The sequence below is a fragment of the Tachypleus tridentatus genome, chromosome 1 (assembly GCF_004210375.1).
Source record: "Tachypleus tridentatus isolate NWPU-2018 chromosome 1, ASM421037v1, whole genome shotgun sequence".
In the NCBI taxonomy this organism is placed as follows: Eukaryota; Metazoa; Arthropoda; class Merostomata; order Xiphosura; family Limulidae; genus Tachypleus; species Tachypleus tridentatus.
The window spans coordinates 60,096,344-60,123,468 of NC_134825.1; the positions used below are offsets into that span (position 1 = coordinate 60,096,344).

At 33.3% G+C, this 27,125-nt stretch overlaps 1 protein-coding gene across 2 annotated transcripts; it reads right to left on the minus strand.

The window, feature by feature from the left end:
* Positions 1-1,344: 1,344 nt before the first annotated feature.
* On the minus strand, positions 1,345-26,035 carry LOC143249680 (bcl-2-related ovarian killer protein homolog B-like). 2 transcript variants are annotated; one of them, XM_076499980.1, is made up of 2 exons: positions 25,025-26,035; positions 1,345-1,440 (listed from the first exon to the last, which is right to left on the minus strand). In XM_076499980.1, exons 1-2 carry the CDS (start codon positions 25,715-25,717, stop codon positions 1,432-1,434), a joined length of 702 nt encoding a protein of 233 aa, XP_076356095.1. In that variant the 5' UTR covers positions 25,718-26,035; the 3' UTR covers positions 1,345-1,431. The 2 variants fall into 2 exon arrangements, with proteins under 2 accessions (XP_076356095.1, XP_076356084.1); XM_076499969.1 differs by lacking the exon at positions 1,345-1,440 and adding an exon at positions 9,854-11,148.
* Between the last annotated feature and the right edge of the window lie 1,090 nt (positions 26,036-27,125).

Genomic DNA, 27,125 nt, shown 5'->3' on the forward strand with positions numbered 1-27,125 from the left:
AAAACACAACTACTGAAAAACCTTGTGACAAACGTCTGGCACTCTGGCTGCATTCTGTCATATTTTTCCGCCCTGATGAAGGTGGCAATTGTTTATCACATGTTTTCCTTTACCAGGTTATATTGTATCTAGAATAAAAAGGCGAAAATCAAACAAACTGTAAGAAGGTTTTCCCTTCTGCTGCTTTTTTCTTCTGTGACAATATTTCAGCTGCTGACTTTGTTTACCATCCATTTGAAAAATACGGATGTGAAACCCATCATCGAAATGCATACCACCTACGTATATTACCAAAGACAGGTGTGGAAATTAATGTGATCTCCTTTACATTTCTACAGTAAACCCAGTCATAGCAGGCTAATAATATTTTGTGTTAAACTAGTTCCACAGATGATAAACGTAAACTTTTATTATAATGTCGCATTATACTAAGAAGTGCAAAGCATATAGGAATGTATTCTAAAGACAGCTGGTATGGGTATTAAAACTTTAATTTATAAAATAGAATACAAAACAATATTTCGGCCTTCTTAGATCTTCTTCAGATTAATAAAAACAGTTTGTAAATGACCGTTACTGGGCACACGACTTAGGGACGAGAAGTTGAACGGGTACAAGACTGTAGGGGACGCTGCAGTTAGATGTTAAGTTATTAATTATTATAGGTAAAAAGGTGTTGCTTCATATTGGTTCAATTTTGGTTTGAATTGTTGTATAAGTTGGGCTTTTTTAATTTTACGTTTGTTTATATTTATTTCACTACTTAATGTGTTTGTGTTTTCTATGGTTACGTCGTGTTTATTTGATTTCAGTGTTTAAAACCGTGTGAAGGTGTTTTTTTTTTCGTGTTATTTGATTCTGGTTTCCATTTTTCTGCTTGTTTCTCCAATATAGAAGTTAGAGCAGTTGTTGCATTTTATTTTATAAATAATGTTAGTGTTTAGTTTGTCAGTGTAGTTTTTACATAGTATGGACTTTAGTTTCGTACCTGGTTTTTGAATTAATCTAGTATTTACTGTAACGCTATTTTTCATTGTAAGTTTTGTTTTTCCAAATATTGGTTATTTTGGCGTTGATATATGGTATGCAACAGTGTAAAGTTTTATAGTTAGTTGTTTCAGTGGATTGTATACTTGCTGTTGACTGTGTTGCTCTAGGTACGTGCGTATATAATTTTTCGACGGTTTTTGAAGGAAACTTGTTTAAGAAATGCTGTTTTATTTGATTGGTTTCATCATTTAGTGAGTATAGTTTTGTTGTTGTGTTTATTATTTGCACAACATACCCATAGAAAACATCAACGCAATTTTACAAAGTTTTATTTTCAGTGTTTTTTATTGAAGAACGCAATTTACTCCTACCTTTTCAGTTCTTGATAACAAATGTCTTGGCTTCGTGATGACAAAACCCCACTTGAAGTTCTGTGTTGTCTTAGCTGTTCTGTATAAGGATATAACAAAATGACGTAATTTAAGTATCTACACTAAATATATGCATAAATGAGTTCATGCACTTTAAAAAACTTATCTTGTTATAACCTTCAAAGGGATAAACCCAAAATATCTTTGATACTCTTATTTGGGGTATGATCAAATCAAATTATATACTTTCCAGATTAATTTTAGACTCCAATGTTTTTATTTGTTCAAAAATATGTAATTATATCTTGAAAAAAAAACAACCATAAGGGAAAGCACATGATTATGGCAACATAATATTTTGGATATTTTTATGTATGAAAAAATAATGGAACAATCAACTAATAATAAATTTCAAAATATAAATATTTAGTATTAATAATAACAAAAGTTTTGAGTCGTACTTACAATTTTTGTATTTGTGTTATTGCATTGAAATAAAATATTTCTTCTGATAACATTCCACCTTTAACATCACACCATTGTTTATCTCCTTGGTTTGCTGAGAAAACTTAACACAAAGCTCTGTAGCTCTGTCCATCGTCTATCATTTAGAAATTATTTTATGTTTTTGTAAGGTATGTACTCGGAGAAAGTTGTCTCAAAACACTGGTGACATCAAATTGGTTACTTAAGAAAACCTGGCTCGTAGACTGACGTCATTTTACATTGGATTTTGTTGAAATAAAGTATAAGAATAGAAGCTGAGAAAATTAAATTTAGATGTAACACATAAATATGTATTTTTGCTGTCACACTAGATGACAGGGCCAATGCCCATATTCAAATAGGCAATGGATAAAAAGAACAAAAAACAAAAGTTGTTTCACTGTATTCAGAGTCCGATAATGTGACGTATATTTGTGATGGAGGTTCTATTAAAAAACAGTTCACGTACCCATAACATTGATATATCTAATGTAACATATGTAAACCAAGGTATTCACATAATCGTTAATATGTCCACAGCAAGATAGATGGTGAAAACCCGTTACGCTATAAGCTTAGTATTGTTACGTTAACAACATTTTACTTGAAATATTATTGAAGTCTAGCTGAACTATCACAGTACTGTAATACATTGACAATTGAAAATTAAAATCCTATCTGGAGACAGATAGCAAAATGTGTCACTGTCTGGTAACTTCTCCAAGACAGATAGTATACAGTTAGTTCATTAGTGAAATAAAATTGAACGGTAGATACTACATTAAGTGAAATAAAAACCCATAGATATATAGTAAACAGTTTATTCAATCTCCTTTGTTGAACAAAATGAAGTTTTACTAAAAATTCAGACCGAACAAAAATCAATTCGACGTTTCGAACACATCATTATTTTTTGACCGAACCGTTTAGAAGAATGTTATTATGTTCCTTCAGTTCTCAAGATCAGTAAAGTTAAAACTAATACAGATTTCGAAGACTGAATCATTTGTTAATTTATCGGTTGTTTTGTTTGTTAAACTGAGTCCATGTCCATTTTTAACGAAGTTTTGTGAGACAATAGATGTTGCGTAAGAATAGAACGGTATTTCCACACTATGCAGTGTCTTACAAGAAACTAGCGAGTTTCATAAAGGGTTATAACATTTGTTCTTGTTTTATTGTACATTAATAACTTTGCCACTTTTTACTTTTTATATCAACTTGATTTTTAATTTATTCTTAATTTGTATTCTTGTAAATCTTGACAAGAACTATAGGCTGGATTATACTTGAATATATTTTCATGTGTGAGTATTCACATAAATTAGGTTCTACTGAACATTGAACCCTTTCTTACATCAAGAGTTTGAACTCAAAACATCAAGTCCTATTGCTGTATGATTGGATGAATATTGGAAAAGGCAGCTTTCTTAGAGCATTTTGAGATGCAGTTTGATAACATGCCTCATATGGTTAGTTTAGATATGTAATTTGTCAACATACTTGACATGATTAGTTTTGGTGTGCTGAATACGTAAGAATACGTTATCAAGCCGAAAAATGACGTTTAAGGAATGAAAACACATAAATTATGAATAGTTGTCAATTTGTTTTATCAATACCATTAATTAGTGTGTCATCAAATCATTATTAAACATATATCTGGAACAGGATCCATTGACGTCAGAAATAATAGGAAAAAGTTTGTTATTAGTACACTTCCATCCCACATTTTCAGACTCTGGAGAGACAGGTCTTGGAAAGTGTACCTATTTCGACACTATTGATCGGTAGTATGCTCTCAATTAATTTCCTACCACATATACGACTACATCATGTAACGTAAATTGGCCTGTGATGTTCTCATTTGAATCTAATTAAAATCTGGAAACAAAATATTGCTTAGAGTAAATATCATAATCTAAGTCCAACAGGTAGTTGTTGCTAGGATAACATGTATTGGTTATATAAACACTTTCATATTTTTACTTACTACCCTAGTTATTTCTTATATACCGCATATAAAACTGAATGGTTACATAGACCTTGAATGGTTGTCTTGAAAGTTTTACATGTTCTACAGTAATTCCGGTATGTTGAATCAGAAATGATATCCATTTTCTCTATGGCGTACTGAGTTTTCACAAAACGTCATATGCACTTTTGCACAAGTGACTCATTTTCATTGAACTTGGGTCACATTTAGTGATGCTTAAAATATTGACAACTGCTGGTTGTAGAGATATCTGGACCAATCGCGACGTGAGAATCTTATCGATCATTCTAGAACCCACGAGAAACACACCGCTAGTACATAAACGGCTAACAGACCGCATGACGTGTCATTTCTTGTTAGTATTTGTTAGTGTGTGCACTTTTATATTATTGTTTCGTTGCGTAAATGACCTTGACACATTCTGTTATACTTGTGATAAAATTGTTGTAAATGTGGTCTAAGTAATAGTTTTATTTCCTTCCTGATTTATAAATAAATCCTTAAATAGAAAAAAAAAATATTTTCGAGATCTGCTTAGCTGAATTATGGAAAATCCGTTATTAAAACCGAAATAAATTTTATGAACTTAATATTCGCAGGCTTGTGTTATTGTTACAGATTACTTAAACTATAATTTAACATATCTTGACAAGCAATATCATCAGTGTAAAAGTGTTATCATTGTTGCTAAAGTTACAAAACACTTCTTGTTATATTTAAGACGAACTACTTATTTTATAAAAAAAATTCCTGTTAATATGTTTTTAATCTACTTACTTTAAGCTTCAATTTGACTTCATGCACGGATATTTTGCCAACAAATATCGACTTTTAATTTATGTATTTTCATACTCAAATTATTATGTGTCACTTAGTAACATATTTTCTAAATCAGTACCTCAAAAGTGGCTTGAAATTAATTTGCCCAACTTTTACTCTAAAATGGGGTAACATTATACATGTATGCTATTACTTTAATTCAGTTTTTGACACACGCCCCATTTACTTAGGAGGAAATCTATGGGTTTATAATGCTAAAAATCGAGTTTTGATACACGTGGTTGGCACAGCACAAATAATTCATCGTGAAGTTTTGTGTTTAACTACAAAAAAACAATAAAACAAATTTTTAGCTAACACAAAATAAGATTTTAAATTTGAAAGTCTCACATCCAGATCATTTTAAATATTTCTAAACAATTATTTGATAGGTTAGATAACCTTATGGAATATCTTGCCGATAAAGGAAAACAAAAAAAACAAACTTTTAACCCTCTTAAGTAATCCTGGTTTATGTATTTATGATCACGAGATAGACGGTCATCTTCTAACACTTCTCCATCTCCGCTTGAGGCCATAAGGTTGAATGGATTATGATGGAAATCCAAGACAAAAATGAATCTTTCATAGAAGTCTTTGTAACAATCCATACACGCGCGTACATGTACTTCTGTACAGCAGTCAGATTTTTAAATCATTATTTATGAGATTATTTTTGTCTCATGAACTTATTTTGATATATTTTTATGATCATCGCTTGGGGGCGTTGAAGATTTAAAAGTATTTATTAGTGTCAAATAACAAATTATCGTACTTGAAATGTTTGTTGCATTAGTGTTCAATTACAGACTGTAATATCGATGTATCCAATGCTCATTGATTACAGACTGTAATATCGATGTATCCAATGCTCATTGATTACAAACTGTAATATCGATGTATCCAATGCTCATTGGCTTAATAAGATGCACTTAATAATGCCACACGTTTTACTATTATATCATCAGTGAGTAACTGGCCTACTGGCGTAATAAATAACCGTATGCTTGTTTCTCCTTTTATTTTTACTGTCATAGTCTACAAAACCACATTATAAAGAAGACATTAAAATATCTTTACACAAACGACTTCAGACTAAGAATGTTTAACTATTCAGCTTTAGAATAAAAACATGAAACTGGTAAACGTAGGTTTTCCCTAAATCTTTTAAGTATCATGAATGCTTTGTTTTCCTTATGTTTTGTTTTATTTTCCAGTAATAACGAACTCTTTGTTTTTTGAATTTCGTACAAAGCTACTTGAGAGCTATCTGCACTAGCCGCCCCTAATTTAGCAGTGTAAAACTAGAGGGAAGACAGCTAGTTATCACCATCTATCGCCAACTCTTGGGATACTCTTTTACCAACGAATAGTGGGATTGACAGTCACATTTTAACGCTCTCACAGCTGAAAAGGCGAGCATGTTTGGTGTGATGGGGTTCGAAACCGCAGCCCTCAGATTACGAGTTGAGTGCCTTAACCACCTGACCATGCCAGGCCAGGGCCGTCGATGATAGCAGAACTGTTATAAATGCAAATTTTAAAACATTTTTCATAAACAAAGATAAACAAGATGAGAAAACATTCGCTGTTGACAGTAAATATGCTGTTATTGTAAATAAACTTAAACTCGCATACTTATCTGGAATATTTATTGTTATTCCTAAGGCCGTGTTAAACATAACTAAATCTCAGTCTGAAAAGGGAGATTCTGCTTTTCAAAATCACTTGTGTTTTCGCTTACCACTAACTTCACTGAAAAATACCACAATGAAACTTAGAAGATTGACAAAAATAGCGTTTCATCTGCTAGACTTCAAACAAACGTGTAATATCCATATATAATGTGAATACACTCAGCCAGCCAATTTATTCAGTCTAAAAAATAAATTACATCAATATACTAAAACTGTGACGTCAAAGCTTTATTAAAATAAAAATAAAGGAGATGTGTATGTGTATACATTTTGTTTCTCCCCACTTGTCATCACACCATTAGATCAATTTTAAAATGAATAATTCCCTCAATCTCGAAACATTTAACTTTTGTGATGACAGTTTAGGTCTCGTATTATATACGTAAATTACTGGCGGTTGGTACTCGTGCACTTTTGAACTAAGGTGTACGTTTCGCCTTCAGCGTAATCTTAAAGGTATTTCTTATAAGCTGATTCAAATCTGTATTCTGAAGACAGCTGGTATGGGTATTAAAACTTTTATTAAAATAAAGTTCATAATCATGTTTCGACCTTCTTAGGTCATCTCCAGGCTAACAAATCCCCATACCAGCTATCTTTGAAATACTTTTTTTTTTAGTTCAGGTAGGTTTCTCTTCATCATGATCCAAATCTGGTTTTATTGCTTTACAAACCATCGATTCATTTTATACGTACGCTTTGACAGGGCTCTATTTATTCACAGTTATCAAACAAAATTTATTAGCTCTACAAAAAAACGTTAATGCACATATATGCAATGAAAAAATACAAGTCAAAACAGTAAAAGAGTTCTTTAGTTGTTGTCAAAAGATGAGATTAAATTTACTGGGCAGGATGTGAAGATAACAGTCATACATCAAACAGACAACAGCAACAAATGAGAATTATAAAGTATTCCATTCTAATTAATAGTTTCATGACGTTGCGATATCTAACTTCAAGTGTTTGAATGACATGAAACTACAGTAGTAAATAAAAAGGAGAAATGAAAAAAAAACACATGGTTAAGATCTTTAATAAGATATCACCGTTTATATCGTTTTTATAGGGACACAACAGTATGATATATTGATTTCTTTGTTATTCAAAATAACATTAATTACAAATGATGACATCTGAGCATTTTATTATTTGCTTCAACATGCCACAAAAACCACGTGCTTTCCAATGGTAATATGTTCCATTTTGTTAATGCAGACTTTATTCGTGGTCAAGGAGTGGTTTAACTATTTATACCTCTGATCTATCCTCGTGAGAAATGTCACCTAATATTTCCAGTTGAGACGTAATATCCTTGCTATATGCAGACATAGTCTTACTAACACTGAGACGCAAATTTCTTACTGAGTACATGATGTTACAGGGAGTGAGACGAAAAGTTGTTTCCTCAGTACACAGTCTTACTAGGATTGAGATGTTTCTAACTACAGTACACTGTTTTACTAAGGTTAAGAGCAAGCTTCTTATTACAATACATAGTTTTAGTAACGTTAAGAGCGAGTGTCTTTTTACAATATGTAGTTTCACTAAGGTTAAGAGCAAGCTTCGTATCACAATACACTGTTTTACTAAGGTTAAGAGCAAGCTTCTTATTACAATACATAGTTTTAGTAACGTTAAGAGCGAGTGTCTTTTTACAATATGTAGTTTCACTAAGGTTAAGAGCAAGCTTCGTATCACAATACACTGTTTTACTAAGGTTAAGAGCAAGCTTCTTATTACAATACATAGTTTTAGTAACGTTAAGAGCAGTGTCTTTACAATATGTAGTTTCACTAAGGTTAAGAGCAAGCTTCGTATCACAATACACTGTTTTACTAAGGTTAAGAGCAAGCTTCTTATTACAATACATAGTTTTAGTAACGTTAAGAGCGAGTGTCTTTTTACAATATGTAGTTTCACTAAGGTTAAGAGCAAGCTTCGTATCACAATACACTGTTTTACTAAGGTTAAGAGCAAGCTTCTTATTACAATACACAGTTTTACTAAGGTTAAGAACAAGCTTCGTATCACAATACACAGTTTTACTAAAGTTAAGAACAAGCTTCTTTTTCTTACTACAGTACAGTGTTACTAAGATCGAGACTCAGTCTTTCTATCACAGTACATAATTTTGTTTATTACAGTACATTGTTTTCTTAATATGGAGACACACTTCTTATTACAGCACAGCCGTATTAAGGCACAGAGAACTTGTAAATCCTAAGGGTTGTTTTGTTAAAACGTTAAAAGTGAAAACAACTCATTATTGCTGTGGAAACCTGGATAACTAAGAAGTACTAACAGTGTATATCAACTTTTAAAAAGTGATTAAAAATGTCCAGTTTAAACAACCTAAGATCGTTAAATCGTGAAATTACATTATTCAAGTGTAGTCCCAGTTTGTTTAGCCGGATTTTCTTAATTGACTTGTAATTTTTAAACAGTGTTTAAACTGATATGTTGAAAAAGGTGGAACTCTTTATTTTTACCATATACTTTGATATTTCAGCCAGAAAACCAGAGTTGCTAATGGGTTGAATCTTCATAAGACAGAACGCTTTTCTGGATCATTCCACTCCCATTTAATCCAATGTTTATAAGATCCTAGTTAGTTTAGTTTTTCATGCTCTAATTAGATCCATTTTCAATTTGTATTATAATATCCGTGTAAATATTTTGTTTTACTTGTTTGTTGTTAAACACAAAGATACATGATGGGCTATCTGTACTGTGCCCACCGAATCTTATTTTTTCTATAGTGGTGAATAGATCTATTTTATATTTTTTTTATAGTATCTATGTAAATATATTTTTGTTCATTTGTTGTTAAACACAAATGTACACAAAAGGCTATCTGTGCTGCGCCACCACTAGGCTCAGACTTTAGTTTTTAGCGTTATAAGCCTATAATATTTTGCACCCAAAGTAACTGCTACATTCTCACAATGGGCTGCGAAGAATAAATGATAGTGTGACTCATATGTTGTGGGTTAAATCACTTGGATCCCATCACCATATTGGATTTGAGCTGTGGGGTGTTCCAGTTTTAATCACCAAGAAAGAATCCAGTTTTCTTCATCACCGACGAGCAGAATGTGACCCGTGCTGCTCGTGTCACAGATACTTTACCATCTGAGTTAAGAAGTGACTCCACTAGCGATTCTCAGTTAGGCACTTTTCAACAAATGAAAACAATACATTTCCAGCCTCTCACAAACAGAGTCCGTCCTAGGGCCATATGTCAGGATCATGAGATGGCTCCAGTTTTTCTCTGGTAATCAAATCATTCATGCATATTTAATATATACCACTAAACTATGGTATTCACAATTTTTTCAGGTGTTATTATTGTAACCATCACTCATTAAATTTTTGTTTTTTTCTATTTTTCTGCGGTTTGTTCAGTTCTGACAACTATTAATTTTGTATTCTGTGCAAGATTCAGAATATTTTTTATTATTTATATATAAAATCCATGATGATGAAAACAATTTGTACTTTTTCTAAATACTATTTATTACTTATTTTGTACAGCAATAATAGCAATTTTTTTCGTCAAGAATGATTCTGTAGTGAATTCTTACTAGTAGGACGTTTAAGTTCCTGTAAGTGTCATTTAATCAATCTGCAACCTCACTGGATTGGGTTTACACAGTATAAATAGTAAACATAGTTCCACATTTTGTCTTTTTATCACAATTCTGTCACAAATAAGAATAATCTTAGTTTTGGTGCAACACAAACAACGGGTGGAAACGTTTCTCAAATCAATGTTTAATCTGTCTTATGAAGTTGGACGGTAACTACAACAATACATGAATGAACGTACATATGTTTACAAGATTTTAGACGTTACTCAAGTTAACATATTTATGAACAAAATGAACATACAACTGAGAAGAAACAGACACGAACAGAATTGCTGTTTTGGTTGTTGTATTATTACAGAGCACCAGCAAATTGAGGACTTAGTTGTTAAAAGTAAAACACAGTTAGATATTTTATTTAGTAAGCGAATGTAGCAGACTGTTATGATTTCTGAATATTTTAAAATATTTCTTCTACTGAGCTATTTTTGTAATTAATTTGCTTCATGTTGTTATCGCGCACCAGATTACAAACTAGTCGAATCTTACTTACTATAATAGTTTAAGAATATTTTGAATTAATAAGCTACTAGAACCATTCACTGAATATTTGTAGTCTATCACACAAAATTCGTGTCAGAGATATTTAAGTTATAAGGAGTATTAGAATATTTTTCTATGAGTGTTTGTTTTTGTATTTTTAATATTTTAATAACTAAATATGCTTATAAGATATAACATTTCACTTAATGGTTAACTTGCCAAAAGTACAGGGTGGTAGTTTGTGGGTTTTTTTTCAAATAGAAATGTCATCATATTTTACTCAACCACATTACACTTCTCACAATTCATACAATAAAAACATATATTTGTTTGACATCAGATCTAAAACTTAAGAAGATACGTAACTGTCAGTCTCATGCATCACATCGATCAGGGCTCATCTTTTGTCTAACAAGACTGATAAGTGCAAACATCCTCAGATAAACATTTGTCTTGTAGTAAGCATCGGTAAATGGATTCTGTAATGTGTTCTTCTAGTCCTCTTCCAGGAAAAATGGATCTATGTAACTACTTCATTGATGTCAAGACATCCAGTAACCAAGAAACAGCAGCACCAGGACACAAGATATACTGCTGACTAGGAGATGAACCACTCGTACTTTGTCAGTGTCTCTAAAACGGGTAAGTATAGCTTCCTACAAGAATAATAATAAAAAAACAACAAACGGAAACGAATTAAAACAGTCTTTAATTGATTACAGTGTATTCTATATTGTTCGTGATAAGTTTCTAATCGGATGAACCTCAATTATTTCTGTTAATCGCGGAACCAGTAATTGCTTATTATGTAACATTGTACTTTATGGAGACATCAATAATATAAAAGCAGACATAACTCCAATTTCAGCTATAAATTTTAGGTTACTTACGATAAAAAAGAACACAAACTTTTGGAAATATTGTTTGCCATAGATAAAATGGATAATAAAAGACGTCAGAGTATTATTTGTCATACCCCATACTGATAAAAAGAGATGTTTTAGCATTTCTTATAGATCAAACAAATAACGAGAGACGTTATAGTAGCGTTTGTCATACACAAAACGGATAAAGACAGACATGAGAGTAATGTTTATCATACACCAAGAGAATGCGTAGAGATATATGAGAATATGGTTTATCATACACAAACAAAATAAAATAAATATATGATAATATCGTTTGTAACACACACCATGAATAATACCAAGCCATATGAGAGCTTTCATTCAAAATACACAGGCACGTAAGAGTACTGAGTGAAATACACAAATAACAAATACAGAAACATACAAAATGTAGGCATACTTTTTCTGATCCGAAATCGGCCTTTCATTTGTAGTTGAAGTTAAGTTTCGATTCTCAAACCCTGTAAAACCACTACAACCTACTAAACTATAAATTCACAACCAAGATATTTCCACTATCTTAACCTCGAGTGGGTTGAAGGAGAACAGATGTTTCCTAGGTTTCTTCCGAGCTTTTCCTTGGAAGGGTTTCAAACTGAAAAAAACAAACAAACCTACCAGCATTTCGGTTCGGTAAATGTTATCTCCATAATAGTAACCCACAGATCTCAGTGTCTAGCCTGCCTAGCACAAAGCTATACAATTAGCTATCTGTGCTCTTGCACCAGGGTATCAAAACCCAGTTTTTAGCGTTGTAAATCCGTAGACATATCGCTGTGTCACTGGGGGGCCAGGACATTAGGAACAACAAACAATAATTATTTTTCAGTAATTAGAACAAAAGTATCTCAGTAGACGTTCATATGTTCAAAAACCACTGCTGAGAATAGGTAACTAAATCGAAAGGTTAAAAGAAATTCAGAGCATGAACAGCGGAGTTATCAAAGAGAGAAGTGTGTTCTTCACAGGTGAACCTAAGTTTGAATTGTTCGGAAAAATTCAACAGTATTTTTTATGGCAGAGAAATGAACAGTATCGTCGCTAATGTACATTAGCAGGGAGACATGGGATCAGTATAAGTTTAGGGATGAATTCCAGCCAACAGTGTCGATGACCGACACGAAACTGACCGCTTAATATATAGTAAAATCGTGATCCCTCATAATATTTCATCAAGAATAATAATATTCATAAGACGGTAATTTGCCTTTCAGCATAAAAATGATCCAAATCATACAGTAAATGTAATGAAAAAATCTGATTGCAAAGAGACCAATGAAATTATCATAACCATGACTTAGTCTGAATAAAATCCCAATAAGAACACTCTTGAGGCTATATCGTAATATGTAAAGATTGAGATCAGAACACGACTAAACAAGCTTGACTGAATCATTGCAACAATATGTAATAATAGGTTTGTTTGAAATTAAGCACAAAACTACACAATGGGCTGTCTGTGCTCTTGCACCAGGGGTATCGAAACCCGGTTTCTACCGTTGTGTCACTAGGGGTCAAGACTTTAGGAACAATAATCCGTAATTGTATATTAATAATTTCAATGATAGAATGAAAACACGGTTTAATGCTATGCTGTGTGTAAAACAAAAAAGTAAGGATATATCCTGGGTAATATATACAACTAAATATTCCAAGATATATTTTAAGCTCTACAAATTGTATACTTTATCATCACCTAGTCGTGATCGTGAAATCAGATATTATTGTTGTCGTTTTTTTTGTGACGAAGTGTGAAAAGATACCGTATACATATTACTATTTCAATCGATTAATAATTGGCTAGAAAACTTTGGGGACCTGTTCAGAATGTAACGAAAAGGTCCATTTGTTTATTGAAACTAAAGACGTTTAGATGTGTAGACGTTTTATATCTTTAAGAACTAATTGATAGCTCATGCCCAAATTCAATGGAAAAATTAGATATATTATCTATAGATGTAATGATTTTTCCCATTTTAGAGTGTTTCGAAATAGTAACAAGGCTACTTTATTTAAGTCTGAATGTTTTAGTTTACTAACCCATTTCAGGATCTTTACTGTAATATAATATTAACTTCATAATATATGCTTACCTAACAAAGAATCTCTGAGTCAACCAGACTACTTGTGTAGATTTTGGTAACAAAAGTTGGACCCACACGAGATCCGGAAATCTGGAAAAGTTGGAATATAATTTAGGGATCTGAAGGGTTTTATCTAAGAAATCGTTTGCTGTGTTGTTTTTTTTCTAGGAATGTAATGGTCGTAGTGGTTTTCTATCTCTCCAAAATTAACCATTCTCACCGCCCTGATTGTGTCTGTCATGGTCACTAGAGGTCGTCTCAGTAACAGCTAAATTCAAGCTTTATTTCTGTCTCGCAGTAAAACCGGTTTCAATTGGAAATAATTTTGTAAAAACCGGTTTTAATAGAAAATAATTTTGTATAGCTCTTCTTCTGTAACTCCTGTTTTATTATTCTTCAATAATCGTTCGTCTTTATTACCACGAGTTTCATTTTTCTTCACTGTCGCTAGTCATTTCTTCTTTTACGTTCAAAAACGCAATCGTTAACATTATCAAAATGTTCCGTGTCATGCAGCTCATTCGTTAGCGTTCTCGCCTTCGTCATTCTTCGATTTATTATGATTTTTGCTGTAAACAGTTATTAGTCACACAAACTAGTTATATTTTGTAACTATGCGGTAAATTTATGGTAGAGCAATGTTCTTTAAAAACTACCTTCATTTTACAGGGTGTGAATCCGTTGACATTTCACGCAAAGCAGTTTCAACTTATGTCGGTATGTTGGCTTTAAGATGATAGCTATGGATATTGTATTACCACACTGCCATGAACCCAAAAAAATAATGATAATTGTATCTCTTCCAGTTCTTTTCGGTTTATGGGTCGAAAAACATCACTGGATTCATCATATGACATTGAATATTCTGTATAATTTACAAGAGAACTGGGCAAATACCGGCCGTGTGTGTTTCACGGAGATGGAATACCGCATGTGGTCTCGTTGACTCAGAGATTATTTGTTAAAACGTTATGATATACAAAACAGATGACAAAAGATATACATTATACAATCTTCTACTAATTATCCATCCTTATTACAGTTTTTACAGGCTAATATTAAAGCAGCTATTTTACTCTGAAAACAAACTGGAATGTTTGAGAAATTTAAAACCATCTAATAGTTTTTAATCTGTTGAGAAAGATCATTTTAACCAAGAAGAATAAACATGTATTGAATACTTTATTACAACATCAGCTTATATTGTTTATGTTTGGATGTGATGATTCAAGTGTCGAAATGTTAAAATACTGAATGTTTTCGGTAAATCCTTAACCCAATACGTAAAATATAACTTCCGTGAAGAATAGGTTATACCTAAATATATTTAAATCAGAAGTCGAATAATGCTCACTTAAATTAGTATGTTATAGTTAAGCCTGATATTTCGTTTAAAATGTGTATTATCTAGTGATTTATTTAGTTAAACGCAGGAAGTTTGCGTCTCCTGTGTTTGAAAACGAAGCCACTGAGTAAACATGGTCTGCCCTAGCAGACTTAACAACTCTTTTCGAACTGGACATGATTCCTACCAGTCAGGAGGTAAGATAAGAAAGACCCTCAACTGGCAAATCTTCTAGTCAGGACGGAATACACGCAGAAGTAATCAAGTGTGGTAGAGATTTGTTGACCAATCAGCTATATAAATTACTTATTTTATGTTGGGAAGAAGGAGGAGTAACAATGGATATGAAAGATTCATTGTAACACTACAAAAATACAGGTAATTGTAGGGACTTTAACAACTACACAAGCACTTTTCTCCTCAACGTTGTAGAGAAACTGTTTGCAATGGTAATATTAGAATAATACAGATCCTAGGAGAACGAGTAATGGTAATACTTAGAAGGCTTCTTTGAGGAGCGAGTAACGGTAATATTAAGTAATGGTAATACTTAAGAATGGTAATACTTAGAAGACAAAACAAACAAACATCTTAGGTGGCGTCGGTTGCAATGGTTAAGTCGCATTGTGAAGATGGTTTGTTTTAAATTTCACGCAAAGCTACTCGAGGGCTATCTGCGCTAGCCGTCCCTAATTTAGTAGTGTAAGACTAGAGAGAAGGCAGCTAGTCATTACCACTCACCGTCAACTCTTGGGCTACACTCTTACCAACGAATAGTGAGATTGATCGCACATAATAACGCCCTCACAGCTGAAAGGGCAAGCATGTTTGGTGGGACGTGGATTCGAATCCGCGACCCTCAAATACGAGTCGAATACCTTAACAGCCTAGCCATGCCGGACACTGTGAGGATGTCTGATGGTCGCATTACCGAATAAACTAAAATGAATTATTATTAACTACATAAAAATGTATATCAACCACACAACTTTCGCAACGTTCAGTGTAGGTAGACAAGCCCTTTCGTGCAGTATCAGGTTCGTAAATTTTATTTGTGTCACAGCAAATTAGAGTTAGAATAATTATTTTAACATACAGTTTAGAAATATAACACGATACAAGAAATAAACAGAGTTTTGGATAGCATACGTTATAGAAAAACATGTTATCAAAATACTTCAACACAACTTTCAAGGAAATTTCATGTTTTATTTCATAAACATAGAAATACATGTTTATATTTGACATTTTTGTAAACCCTAATCTCCATAATTTTTTATATAAACTTTCCTTAAAGTATCACAAACCTAAACAAACTTTATCCTCCTTGAAGTTTTTGTTTACCAAGTGCATTGTTTTTACCAAATCAAACTGCATATATGATTGAGTCAGGCTATACAATACATGACAATGAAATTAATAACAGCTGATTAGATTGGTAATTCATATAAAGTACGTTATTACAAAGAGCACACTCGACACGGAATAAAAAATACAAACTCCATCCAGATACAGTAATTATAAACGAATGAATGTTTTTGCTTCTTTGTTGTTATGCACAAAGCAGTGCCCACCATAAGTATCGAAACGCGGTTTTCAACGTTATAAGCAATCACACTTGCGGTTAAACTATTGAAGGCTTGAATTAATGAAGAAAGAGCTTAAAATTCGAACTTGTTAATCTGTCTTTCATGTTAACTGTCTTCGAATCAGGTTATGGTGTTACCTCTCTTTTAATCACATTTATCCAAGTGACTCAAGAATCTTGGTTTCGATACCCGTGGTGGGCAGAGCACGGACAGCCCAATGTGTAGCTTTATGGTTAAATTACAAACAAACAAATCTAATCAGATTGTGATGTTATTATTGTTTGAATAAAGTTATGGTGTTATCTCTCTTCGAACCAGGAATTGATATTATCTCTCTTCGAACCAGGAATTGTTATTATCTCTCTTCGAATCAGATTATGGTGTTATTTTTCTTCGAATCAGGTTATGGTGATATTTCTCTTCGAATTAGGTTATGGTATTATCTCTCTTCGAACCAGATTATGGTGTTATCCCTCTTCAAATCAGGATGTCGGATTATTCATCTTCAACTTAGTGCTAACAGAGTTTTATTTTGCTTTCTTTTCTTTATGTGACATTGTTCTTTAAGTCTGATCTTGACGTATTTTGAATAAAAATAATATTTTATTTTAATTCATTTGACATTAATCCTCCCTAAATCATCCTTTGTTGTTATTCCTTGTACAACAAGGCCTGATGTAATTTCCTTTTCAACTGGCCCAAATTCACTACTTTTAAAATCAACATTTGAAGTTTCCTCTATTTGAGTCAGACTTTTAGAATGCTTTCTTTTATCAATAAATTTTTGTTACATTTCTGTGGAAAATCTCATATTTTTCTCACTAAAATAGCCCTTGACTTTAAACTTACTGAAAATATATTTTATATATCAAATCAGATTTTACTTTAGTTTGCTTTTTCGAATCAGGCTTCGAATTTAATTGACCTGAAAACGGTCTTTAAAATTATTTTGTTTAAATACATTTTTCTTCTAAAATTTGCCTTAACATTTAGGTTTACGAAAACTATTTCTAATGTTAGTATCTGAATCAAATTTTGGTTATTTTCTTCATGTGAATAATATTTAGGATTTTTTCTTTGATATATATTCTAGTATCTATAACTTTTTAACTAGATTCTTCAAATACAATTTCACAAAGATCTTATAAAAAATTAACTTTTTTCAATATCTTATTTTAAGTTGGAGAACTGTGATCAACTACTCTTCAAATCAGTTCTTAAATTCATTTTCTTACTATACAGTTTTTAGTGAAAAAAAAGAGTATTTAAGGCTAAACAGTAGTCAGGATAGAACCAACTACTTTCGAACTAAGGTATTTACAAAACTATGAAAACTAAAGAGAAGGAAGAAAACGCAAGTTATATTTCTGCAATTCCATGTTCGTTTGCTTACTTTACTTACCATTACATAGATAGCGCCTGACAGTTTGGATGTCGTGGATCGAAACCTATTGCCGTACATCTTCCCTTTTCAGCCATAGGAACGTTATAACGTTGGTCAATTCTACATTTTTATAATGGTTGATTCCTTGGTGGCTCAGCGGTAAACTAAAAGGCTTATAACGTTAAAATCCGATGTTTATATCCTTGCGATGGATATGACACAAATCTTTCATTGTGTAGCTCTGAACATAACAACAGCAACAAAAATTTAACACAAACTGTCGTGGTTTGTTAATCGAAACTTAAGATACGTACAAATTCTTTTAGTTTTATACGCTGTGCTTTTCTTTGTTTAGTAACAAGAAAACTATGAAACATTTAATACACTCTAGTGTTTTCATTGTGTCCTGGGAAAATATATTTATATTTTTTATCAACAACTCTGATACTACTAAAGATCAAATCAGGTTTCAATTACTGAAAATGACGCATAAACTAACAAGCAAAGAAACCCTTATTTCTCTTGCATTATAAAAATTCGTATGAAATTAGCCTCTCTCTTGTTTTCTGTTCATCCTCCTCCGTAAGTGACGTCATATTGTAACAAATTTACCATGAGAAACACAGCCAAGCAGTATTTTAATGTCACGGCAACTGCATATGAACAAACTTGCTTACAGTTCACAATTTCAAACCGACACCATCATATGAACAAGCTGGTTTACATTTAACAGTTACAAAACTGAGACCATCACATGAACAAGCTTGTTTACAGTTAATAGTTACAAAACTGAGACCATCACATGAACAAGCTTGTTTACAGTTAACGGTTTCAAACTGATTTGTTTACAGTTTTAAACCGATACGATTATACCCAGTTTTAAAAAATGCATATTTTACATTTGATATGTTTATGAAAATCTTCTGTTTACATATTTCATTCATTATTCTCGTTACGAATTCCACTACACACCAGATACTTGGCGCCGTTTTCTATTTGCTATATTCGTTGGTTTCTCTTTGAATATTAAAATTTAATATTATTTTCAAAAACTTTACATATTTCAAACTTTAATTTCATGTTTTCACCAGAGATATATGCGTTTTTGTTATTTATCTGCATCATATGGGAATCATAAGATGAGCTGAAATTAAATGTTTGAAAATGAAAAAAAATAGCTCAAAAATCAAACTTTATATTTTGTCACATTCTTTTGTTGTCTAGAAATAAATGTTCCTGAATTTCATTAAATTTTATTGAATTATTTGGAACTGTTTTCGATTACAATGCATATATAAAGAAATGTAACCAAACTTGTCCTTTAATATTAACTGATTGCCATATCGGGGATGTTTCATTAATAGAAATCTCAGATCGAGAAATAATTATTTTTGATTGAAGATTTGTTTTGTTTGTTTTGGAATTTCGCGCAAAGCTACACGAGGGCTATCTGCGCTAGCCGTCCCTAATTTAGCAGTATAAGATTAGAGGAAAGAGCTAGTTATCACCACCCACCACCAACTCTTGGGCTACTCTTTTACCAACGAATAGTGGGATTTACCATCACATTATAAAGCCCCTACAGCTGAAAGGATGAGCATGTTCGGTGCGACGGGGATTCGAACCGGTGACACTCAGATTACGGATCGAACACCTTAACCCACCAGGCCATGCCGGGCCCTCTTTGAAGAATCTATGAGATACATTTATTAAAAACATGGATAAGCTTCAAATTTTGTAACTTTGTGACTTCTGATATTAAATACATTTATTCACGCTCAGACTAGCTTCAGTGTTTCCTGGATCGGTATGCACGTGCCAGATTTGCAGTTACTTCCTCAAATACATCTCGTTTCGCAACCTGAGAAATCGTGGTCGTACGTGGGCGGGAAATAGTGTAATAAACGTATTTCGTTATCTTAATACGTTATATAAGTTCCTGCCTCCAGATCCGGGCCTATTTCTGTACCAGCTTAGACAGATAGCTTGATTTTTGTTATAATTATCAATCTTCCTTTTATGAATTATTTTATTAACCTGGCTTTTTCGTTAGCTACACATAGTTGACAGAGGATGTTCCACAATCACTTAAAGAAACCAATTAGTGTAATTATCCATGACTAGAGCTTTAGCATTATAATTATACAATTTCGACATCAATAAACATAAGTCTATACCTGTTTGATCTGATTTATTGTATATATTGGACACCATGTTTTATATATTCTTTATAAAAAACAGTACTGGTTCGAGTCATTTCAGCCCACTTACAACTTGTTTTTGTTAGTTTTATAGTGTTCAATCAAATTATGAAGATGAATTCATATGTTTTAGAATGTTGCATTTAAGAAACAAAATATTAATAAAATAAATAATGAAAACGCATTGCTTCATTGTACGTTTCGGAGTAATAGCAATGAACAAATAATTTATTTGTAGGACAATTACTACAGTGTATTATACAAAAGTGATTTGAACAATAAAGACAAAAAAACCAACTGAAAAATGCTGATACTTTACTACAGTTCTAAAGAAATACGAAATTTTGTCACGTATGAGTCTCTACGAGTTACAAGTCGAGTGGACTATGCACGTGAAGGTTTGTCTTAATCAAGAGTGGAATAATACCTTCATTAACTAAAGAGGGATAGGTGAACGTGCTCAGATTATCAATAGCGAAACGTTTTCCAAACATCGTTAGTTGCAAGGTAATGACTCTCTGATCACGTAGAACGCAAATAATGTTTGTTTTTATTAAACCAACTCCCAGTTTGGTGTTTATGGATGTCGCTAAAGGTCACGTATATATTATTTTTGTCTTATCAAGCATTGTTGTAAGAATTATTTTAGATAAATGGTCGTTTACATCACTTAATAAAGAAAGCTTGTGAGGAAATACTTTGTCAAAACTTATGTATGCATTGTCCTCAGTAAAATAACTCCATCCTCATAATATCATGTTATTACGTACACAAAGAAAACGTCATTCCATAATTTGTGATGTTAGATGACCTTTCAGTACAAAAGACACATATCCCTTGCTACACTAGATTCACGCGAAGTACTGTACTGTATGTGTTTTCTTATAGCAAAGCCACGTCGGGCTATCTGCTGAGCCCACCGAGGGGAATCAAACCCCTGATTTTGCGTTGTAAATCCGAAGACATGCCGTTGTACTAGCGGGGGGCGAAGTACTGTACTGTTGCACTTGTCCTGCAAGACTTTTTGTTGCTTATATATCCATGGCTACATTGTAGATTCACACAATGTACTGTAGTGTTGCATTTGCCTTGCAAGATGTTTTGCTGCCCATATATCCATGGCTACACTGTAGATTCACACAATGTACTGTACTGTTGCATTTGCCTTGCAAGATGTTTTGCTGCCCATATATCCATGGCTACACTGTAGATTCACACAATGTACTGTAGTGTTGCATTTGCCTTGCAAGATGTTTTGCTGCCCATATATCCATGGCTACACTGTAGATTCACACATGGCACTGTATTGTTGCATTTTCAAGAAACCGGATTTAATAACACTTCTAAAGCTATTATTTTCAATTTTCATACAGCATGTCAATTTTCATTTGCAGACCACGCCATATATATATTTTGTCCCGTTACCTTATTGTTTTTTTAAGTATTTGATAATTAAAGTACCGTCCGCTATAATTTCAAGATTTTCTTATGATATGTTTCTCTTATTAAAACTTGCTTTAACACAATAACCTATCAGTTTGATTCAAAATATCTGAGATGATTTTTACTAGAAAATTAAGTGAATTTTTATCTAATATATGAATAAACAGTTGCAAATAAATATTTAATAAACTATTTAGCTGTAATATTATTTATCTTAACTATTTTAACTTAATAGATAGATTTTGAGAACATAACAGTTTTTGTTTCGCAAAAGATTCGTTTCTTTGGGCTACTTATGCTCTGCCATTCACATGTATCGAAAGCTATTCTCTATTGATTGTAAGTCCGCAGATATACCGCTGTACCACCGTGAAGGGGGGCTTATAAAGATTCAAAGGGGTTACTAGCACCAGTAATCACACATTTGTGACTGCTAGACTATAGGTACGGCAGCTAGTCAAGAACCAGTCGCTAACTCTTCGGCTATTCTGATCAAATAGTGGGATTTAACCGCCACTATTATAACGCTCCTTTAGCTCGAAAATTGGGGCCTGGCATGGCCTAGCGCGTAAGGCGGCCGACTCGTAATCCGAGGGTCGCGGGTTCGCGCCCGCATCGCACCAAACATGCTCGCCCTCCCAGCCGTGGGGGCGTTATAATGTGACGGTCAATCCCACTATTCGTTGGTAAAAGAGTAGCCCAAGAGTTGGCGGTGGGTGGTGATGACTAGCTGCCTTCCCTCTAGTCTTACACTGCTAAATTAGGGACGGCTAGCACAGATAGCCCTCGAGTAGCTTTGTGCGAAATTCCAAAACAAGCTCGAAAATCCGTATCGCGATTTTGCGGAATCAAGACGGCAGTCGAACCTACTAACCATTGAGAGTCATGCCTGCCCTGTCTATACTATTCAGTGTTACCTTTACGAATCTTTAAGCATTTTGAATAAGTTTTTTTAACTGTATTTGTCAATATTGTTTTGTACTGTAGATTTAATATTTGCGTTTAGGACTAATCCAAATCTCCTAAGCTGACCAAACCTTCATTAACATCGTTAACAGAGAAGGTATGCAAATAACGATTCTATATAATCTAGCCTTTTTTATTTCTTTACGCGAAAAACAATAAAATAAATTATCTGCACGATTTCTGATAGGGGGAATGAGCCTCAAATTCTAGTATTATAAACCTGAGTACTTTAGTCAATTTATGTGATTTTAAAATTACTTTAATTAGATTATTTGTAATCAAAAATTTTAATAATAACGTAACTCCTGCTAAAGAAATAAAAAAATATGTAGTAATTCCAAATGAAAAATAAAATATATAATTATTAAGTGGAAATATTAATATTGTAAGACATCGTTAAAATTATTTATTGTAGTTTTTCCATACTATTGGGTGAGCTCCACAGGATGATGCGTATTGGTGGCTGTGAGGGGTGGAGTTGGGGCAGCATTTTGTGTGAAGAGCCCAAAAATAATGACACAAGAAACCTGAAGCCCCCTGCGGTAGATTTACAGCGGTAAATCTACGGATTTACAACGCTTTAAACAGGGGTTCGATTACACTTGGTTGGTTCAGCAGATAGCTTGATGTGGCTTTGCTATAATAAAAAAACACACACAAACAAAAGAGTTGTAAAAGAGAATAAACTAACACAACTATCAGTTTGGTCTTAAAGCATTTTTACTCTCGCATTTACTTATTCCTTATAAACATTTTTTTATTTAAATATATATTAAAATATGCAAAGAAAATGTTTATCTTGTTGTTATCACTTACAAAAATTATTTCAATATGAAGAGGACATAAAGGAAACTTCGCTGAGTTAGGGAGCGCCGCTAAATATAGTTTGAAAAACAGTGATGTAATGTACTAAAATCAAAAGGTTATAGTATAGTGATGAAAGAAAAAGTATATCGTTCATAATCATCGATCATGAAAATCAGAAAATGTCAATTTCAAAAGGTACAGAAAACGAATAATGGATAGGATCTCAGTTAAAATAAGTAACCATAATATGCAAAATGTGTGAAAATATACAAAAGTGAACAGCGAAAATAAAACGAGAAAAAATATTCTACACTGTTTTAATTCTAAAAATGTAATTTTGAAAAAAATATTAATAACGCTATTAATTTACGTTGGAAATGCAAGAAATTAATCACGACTTTCAAAGAGATTGACTGGTGCATCTAACCTTTTTAAAAAAAAAGACATAAGAAAAGATAAAACAAATAAATAAAAAAGGTTTACTTTTGTTGAATTTCGCGTAAAGCTGCTCAAGAGCTATATACGTTAGCCATCCCTAATTTAGAGTGGCCCGGCATAGCTCGTAATCTGAGGGTTGCGGGTTCGCATCCCGTTCGCGCCAAACATGCTCGCCCTTTCAGCCATGGGGGCGTTATAATGTGACAGTCAATTCCACTATTCGTTGGTAAAAGAGTAGCCCAAGAGTTGGCGGTGGGTGGTGATAATTAGCTGCCTTCCCTCTAGTCTTATACTGCTGAATTAGAAACGGCTAGAGCAGACAGCCATCGTGTAACTTTGCACGAAATTTAAAAAAAACAAACAAACCCTAATCTGTCAAATAGTGGCCGTCGTTATTTAAATACAGAAGTCTAAAATCACATAACTATAAAAACCGTGTTTGATAGCTGTGGTGGGCACAGCACAGATAGCTCCTTGTAAAGCTTTTCAAAGAAACAAAAATAAAAACATTTAACCTAATAGTTCAAAACTAGGAAGAGATAGTACAGGTGTTTTATACACAGATCTGATGTAATATCCGAAACAAGCAAATAAATTATCTTCATGAATGTGATTCATCAGGTAGGTACTTATATTGACTTACATCAATAGCTAATAATCTTCTACTAAATAAGCATGCCATCGGTGTTCACCGCGGCTTTAACAGCAGTATCTTTCATATCTGTCTGATATTTTTTAATCATGAAGAATTTCCTTCATATTTGCTATACCTAGGCCTACTTCAAATTGTTTATTTTCCAAGTGTCAGCGATAATATTCTTCCAGAACGATAGAATCCGGGGTTCGATTACGACGGTGATGACAACAGTGTCGATATTTCACTTTGTGCTTTAACTTTTGAACCAAACTAAATTTAAAATTGCAAGACGTTAGTGTAAACAAGAAACAAAAACAATTAAACATAGCACTGGTTGTGTAAAAGTGATTACATTTTTGTTTCCGTTATTTGCAGTGACTTTTATACCTTTGGAATGTTGATGCACGTGACCACGATTTGCAATAGCCAGCGATGCTTCTGCAATCAGTGATATTTCTTTTTTATTCCGTAACTGGAAAAAATTATAATTTTATTAAGTTTATAAATAAAAAATCGAGGTTTGATACATATCCATTGCATATAGAGAAGCGTTCATTAGCGATACCATTAACTTAGCTCATGGACTGCAACGGACCTAAAAATTAAAATTTAACATATCTTTCTTTTCTTGCACGTGACGGTATACTTCAGGCTTTACAGTGTTTATACTGTGTCTTTAATTATAATGTGCATGACAAGCCACAAGTGTATTTTAAAAGTAACTACTTACCCAACCACCCTGTTGAACAATCCAGGACGCTACGTCACCTTCTACTACAGAACCCATACCTTGCACCAGATTCAACACGTATTCAGGATGTCCAAGCCGGACACAGTCCAGAGCTAGTCCTCCAGCAACGCAATATAAAGCAATGATTCGTCCCCAAGAAATGTCTTGACGCAAGACTTCATCAGCCACAGCCCGGAATAGATTTAGCATTCCTGACTCAGAAGTTATTGACTGTATTCCCACGCCGTCTACAACGCTGTGAAAGAGGCGAGGGTTCTGTCGCTCGAGGAGTCTTGCCATGTGGAGAAGTTGCTCTCCCACCTCTGTTAGAATAGGGTCGTTGGAGATCTTGCTCAGGCTTCTCAAGCGTTGGAGTCCAAGTTTCTTGTGTACTGCAATGCACGAGCGTAGTTTCATGCGGAGGTAACGGCTGCAAAGACACTGGGCCTGACTTACAACTTCATCCTGTGAAACTACCGTTCGCCAGCCGATCGTCGTAGATAGTTTGTGAGTTACTCGGCTAAGTTTGCGGCGTCGTATACATGCCATCTGAGCTTCACGTGCATTCTCGATTGCAGCAGCGTAACCTGAGAGTGAAGGCCGAGGAAAGACCACTTGCAAACTCAGTCTTCTTGGTCGATTGTTATGGTCGTTCCGTCCAGTCACACCATTAGTTACAAGAGATAGAGCCATCCGGAAGTCGTGTTACTAAAAGGAAATATATCAGTTAATAAACTGATTATTGTTTGATGTTTTGACCTCTGAACTTATACCAAAGAACATTATCCCAAGTTTCCTAAAGTGATTTCAATAGAAAGCATAGATTAATTCGCTTAGCGGTGGATTGTAGCCGTTTGTACTGCTAACATCCGGCAAGAATCGTTGCTGGGATTCAACTCGTGCATCGTTTTATGAGAACTGGTCTGATTGGAGAAGGTTCAGTGGTTTGCCGATAGACGGCAGGCAAGGTAATTATCTAACGAGTGAATGCCATCAATCTCTCCAGAAACGGGTTCTATTCAATCCGAGCTTATTAGCTACAATGAAAAGAATTTTGCGGTATAGAAATTTCTTCTGATACAAGGTGATAAACATACAAATGTCTGTTTAAGCAGTGGTGGTCGTATATAGCTTCAAGGCCATTGACAATATAAGACCATCAACTAACAGTTTAATCACGGACGTCCGTGAACAATGTTACAAATACATTCTGATGTAACTGTTCGTTAGAAACGAATACCTACTTAACCATTTGCTGTTTTTACTGTTGGTAAAATAAATATGTTTAGTAAAGTTAATGTGTAAGAAAAATATTAAACACAAATATGTAGGAGCATGAATAAGCTAAATAGAGTTTTATATCCTGGTAATTTCATATTTCTATATTTTTACGGGCTCTACATATTGTCTATATTAAATATAATTAATTTATATTTTCACAACTGCTACTTTCGTCAAATAGAGATAGTGGTACAGAACTCATTTGTAATAACGAGCAAAAGGCGTTTGAACATCTTACAACATATTTACAGGTATTTGACGCGGTGTATTTCATAAATGATAAACTCTTAATGAAGCTGAGCCGATAAAACAATGTCATTTATTTAGAAACGGCGGTTTCTAGTTTCGATACTGATTTTGATTCGTGTCGTGCATCATGTATGTCTCAGACATTTTGTTTCTGTTCCAGTGGCTCAGCGATAAGCTTGAAGGTTAATAACGAGAATATTTGGGGTTTAATCCCTGATATGATGGAAAAAGTCCAGATAGCCTTTTGTGCACGTTTGTCCTTAACGAACTCATGAACTCAAACTTTCACGTTTCATACCTGTCAACTTCGCTTGTTAGATAAAGCTTTTCATGACTTCAACCTCATTTAACTTACTTATTCCACGCTCTTATATCTTAAGTACCTTTACAGTATTATTGGAATTTATAGGTGATATATACCATTAAATTAACAAATACGTTTAAGTATTTCATATAACAAAATCATAAGAATGAAGTAATTTGAATATTCGTGAAAATAATTGGAAACTAAACATAATCTATACAAATCTCTTTACAAAAACCGTCAGTCAAAATAATAAAATATGCTTTA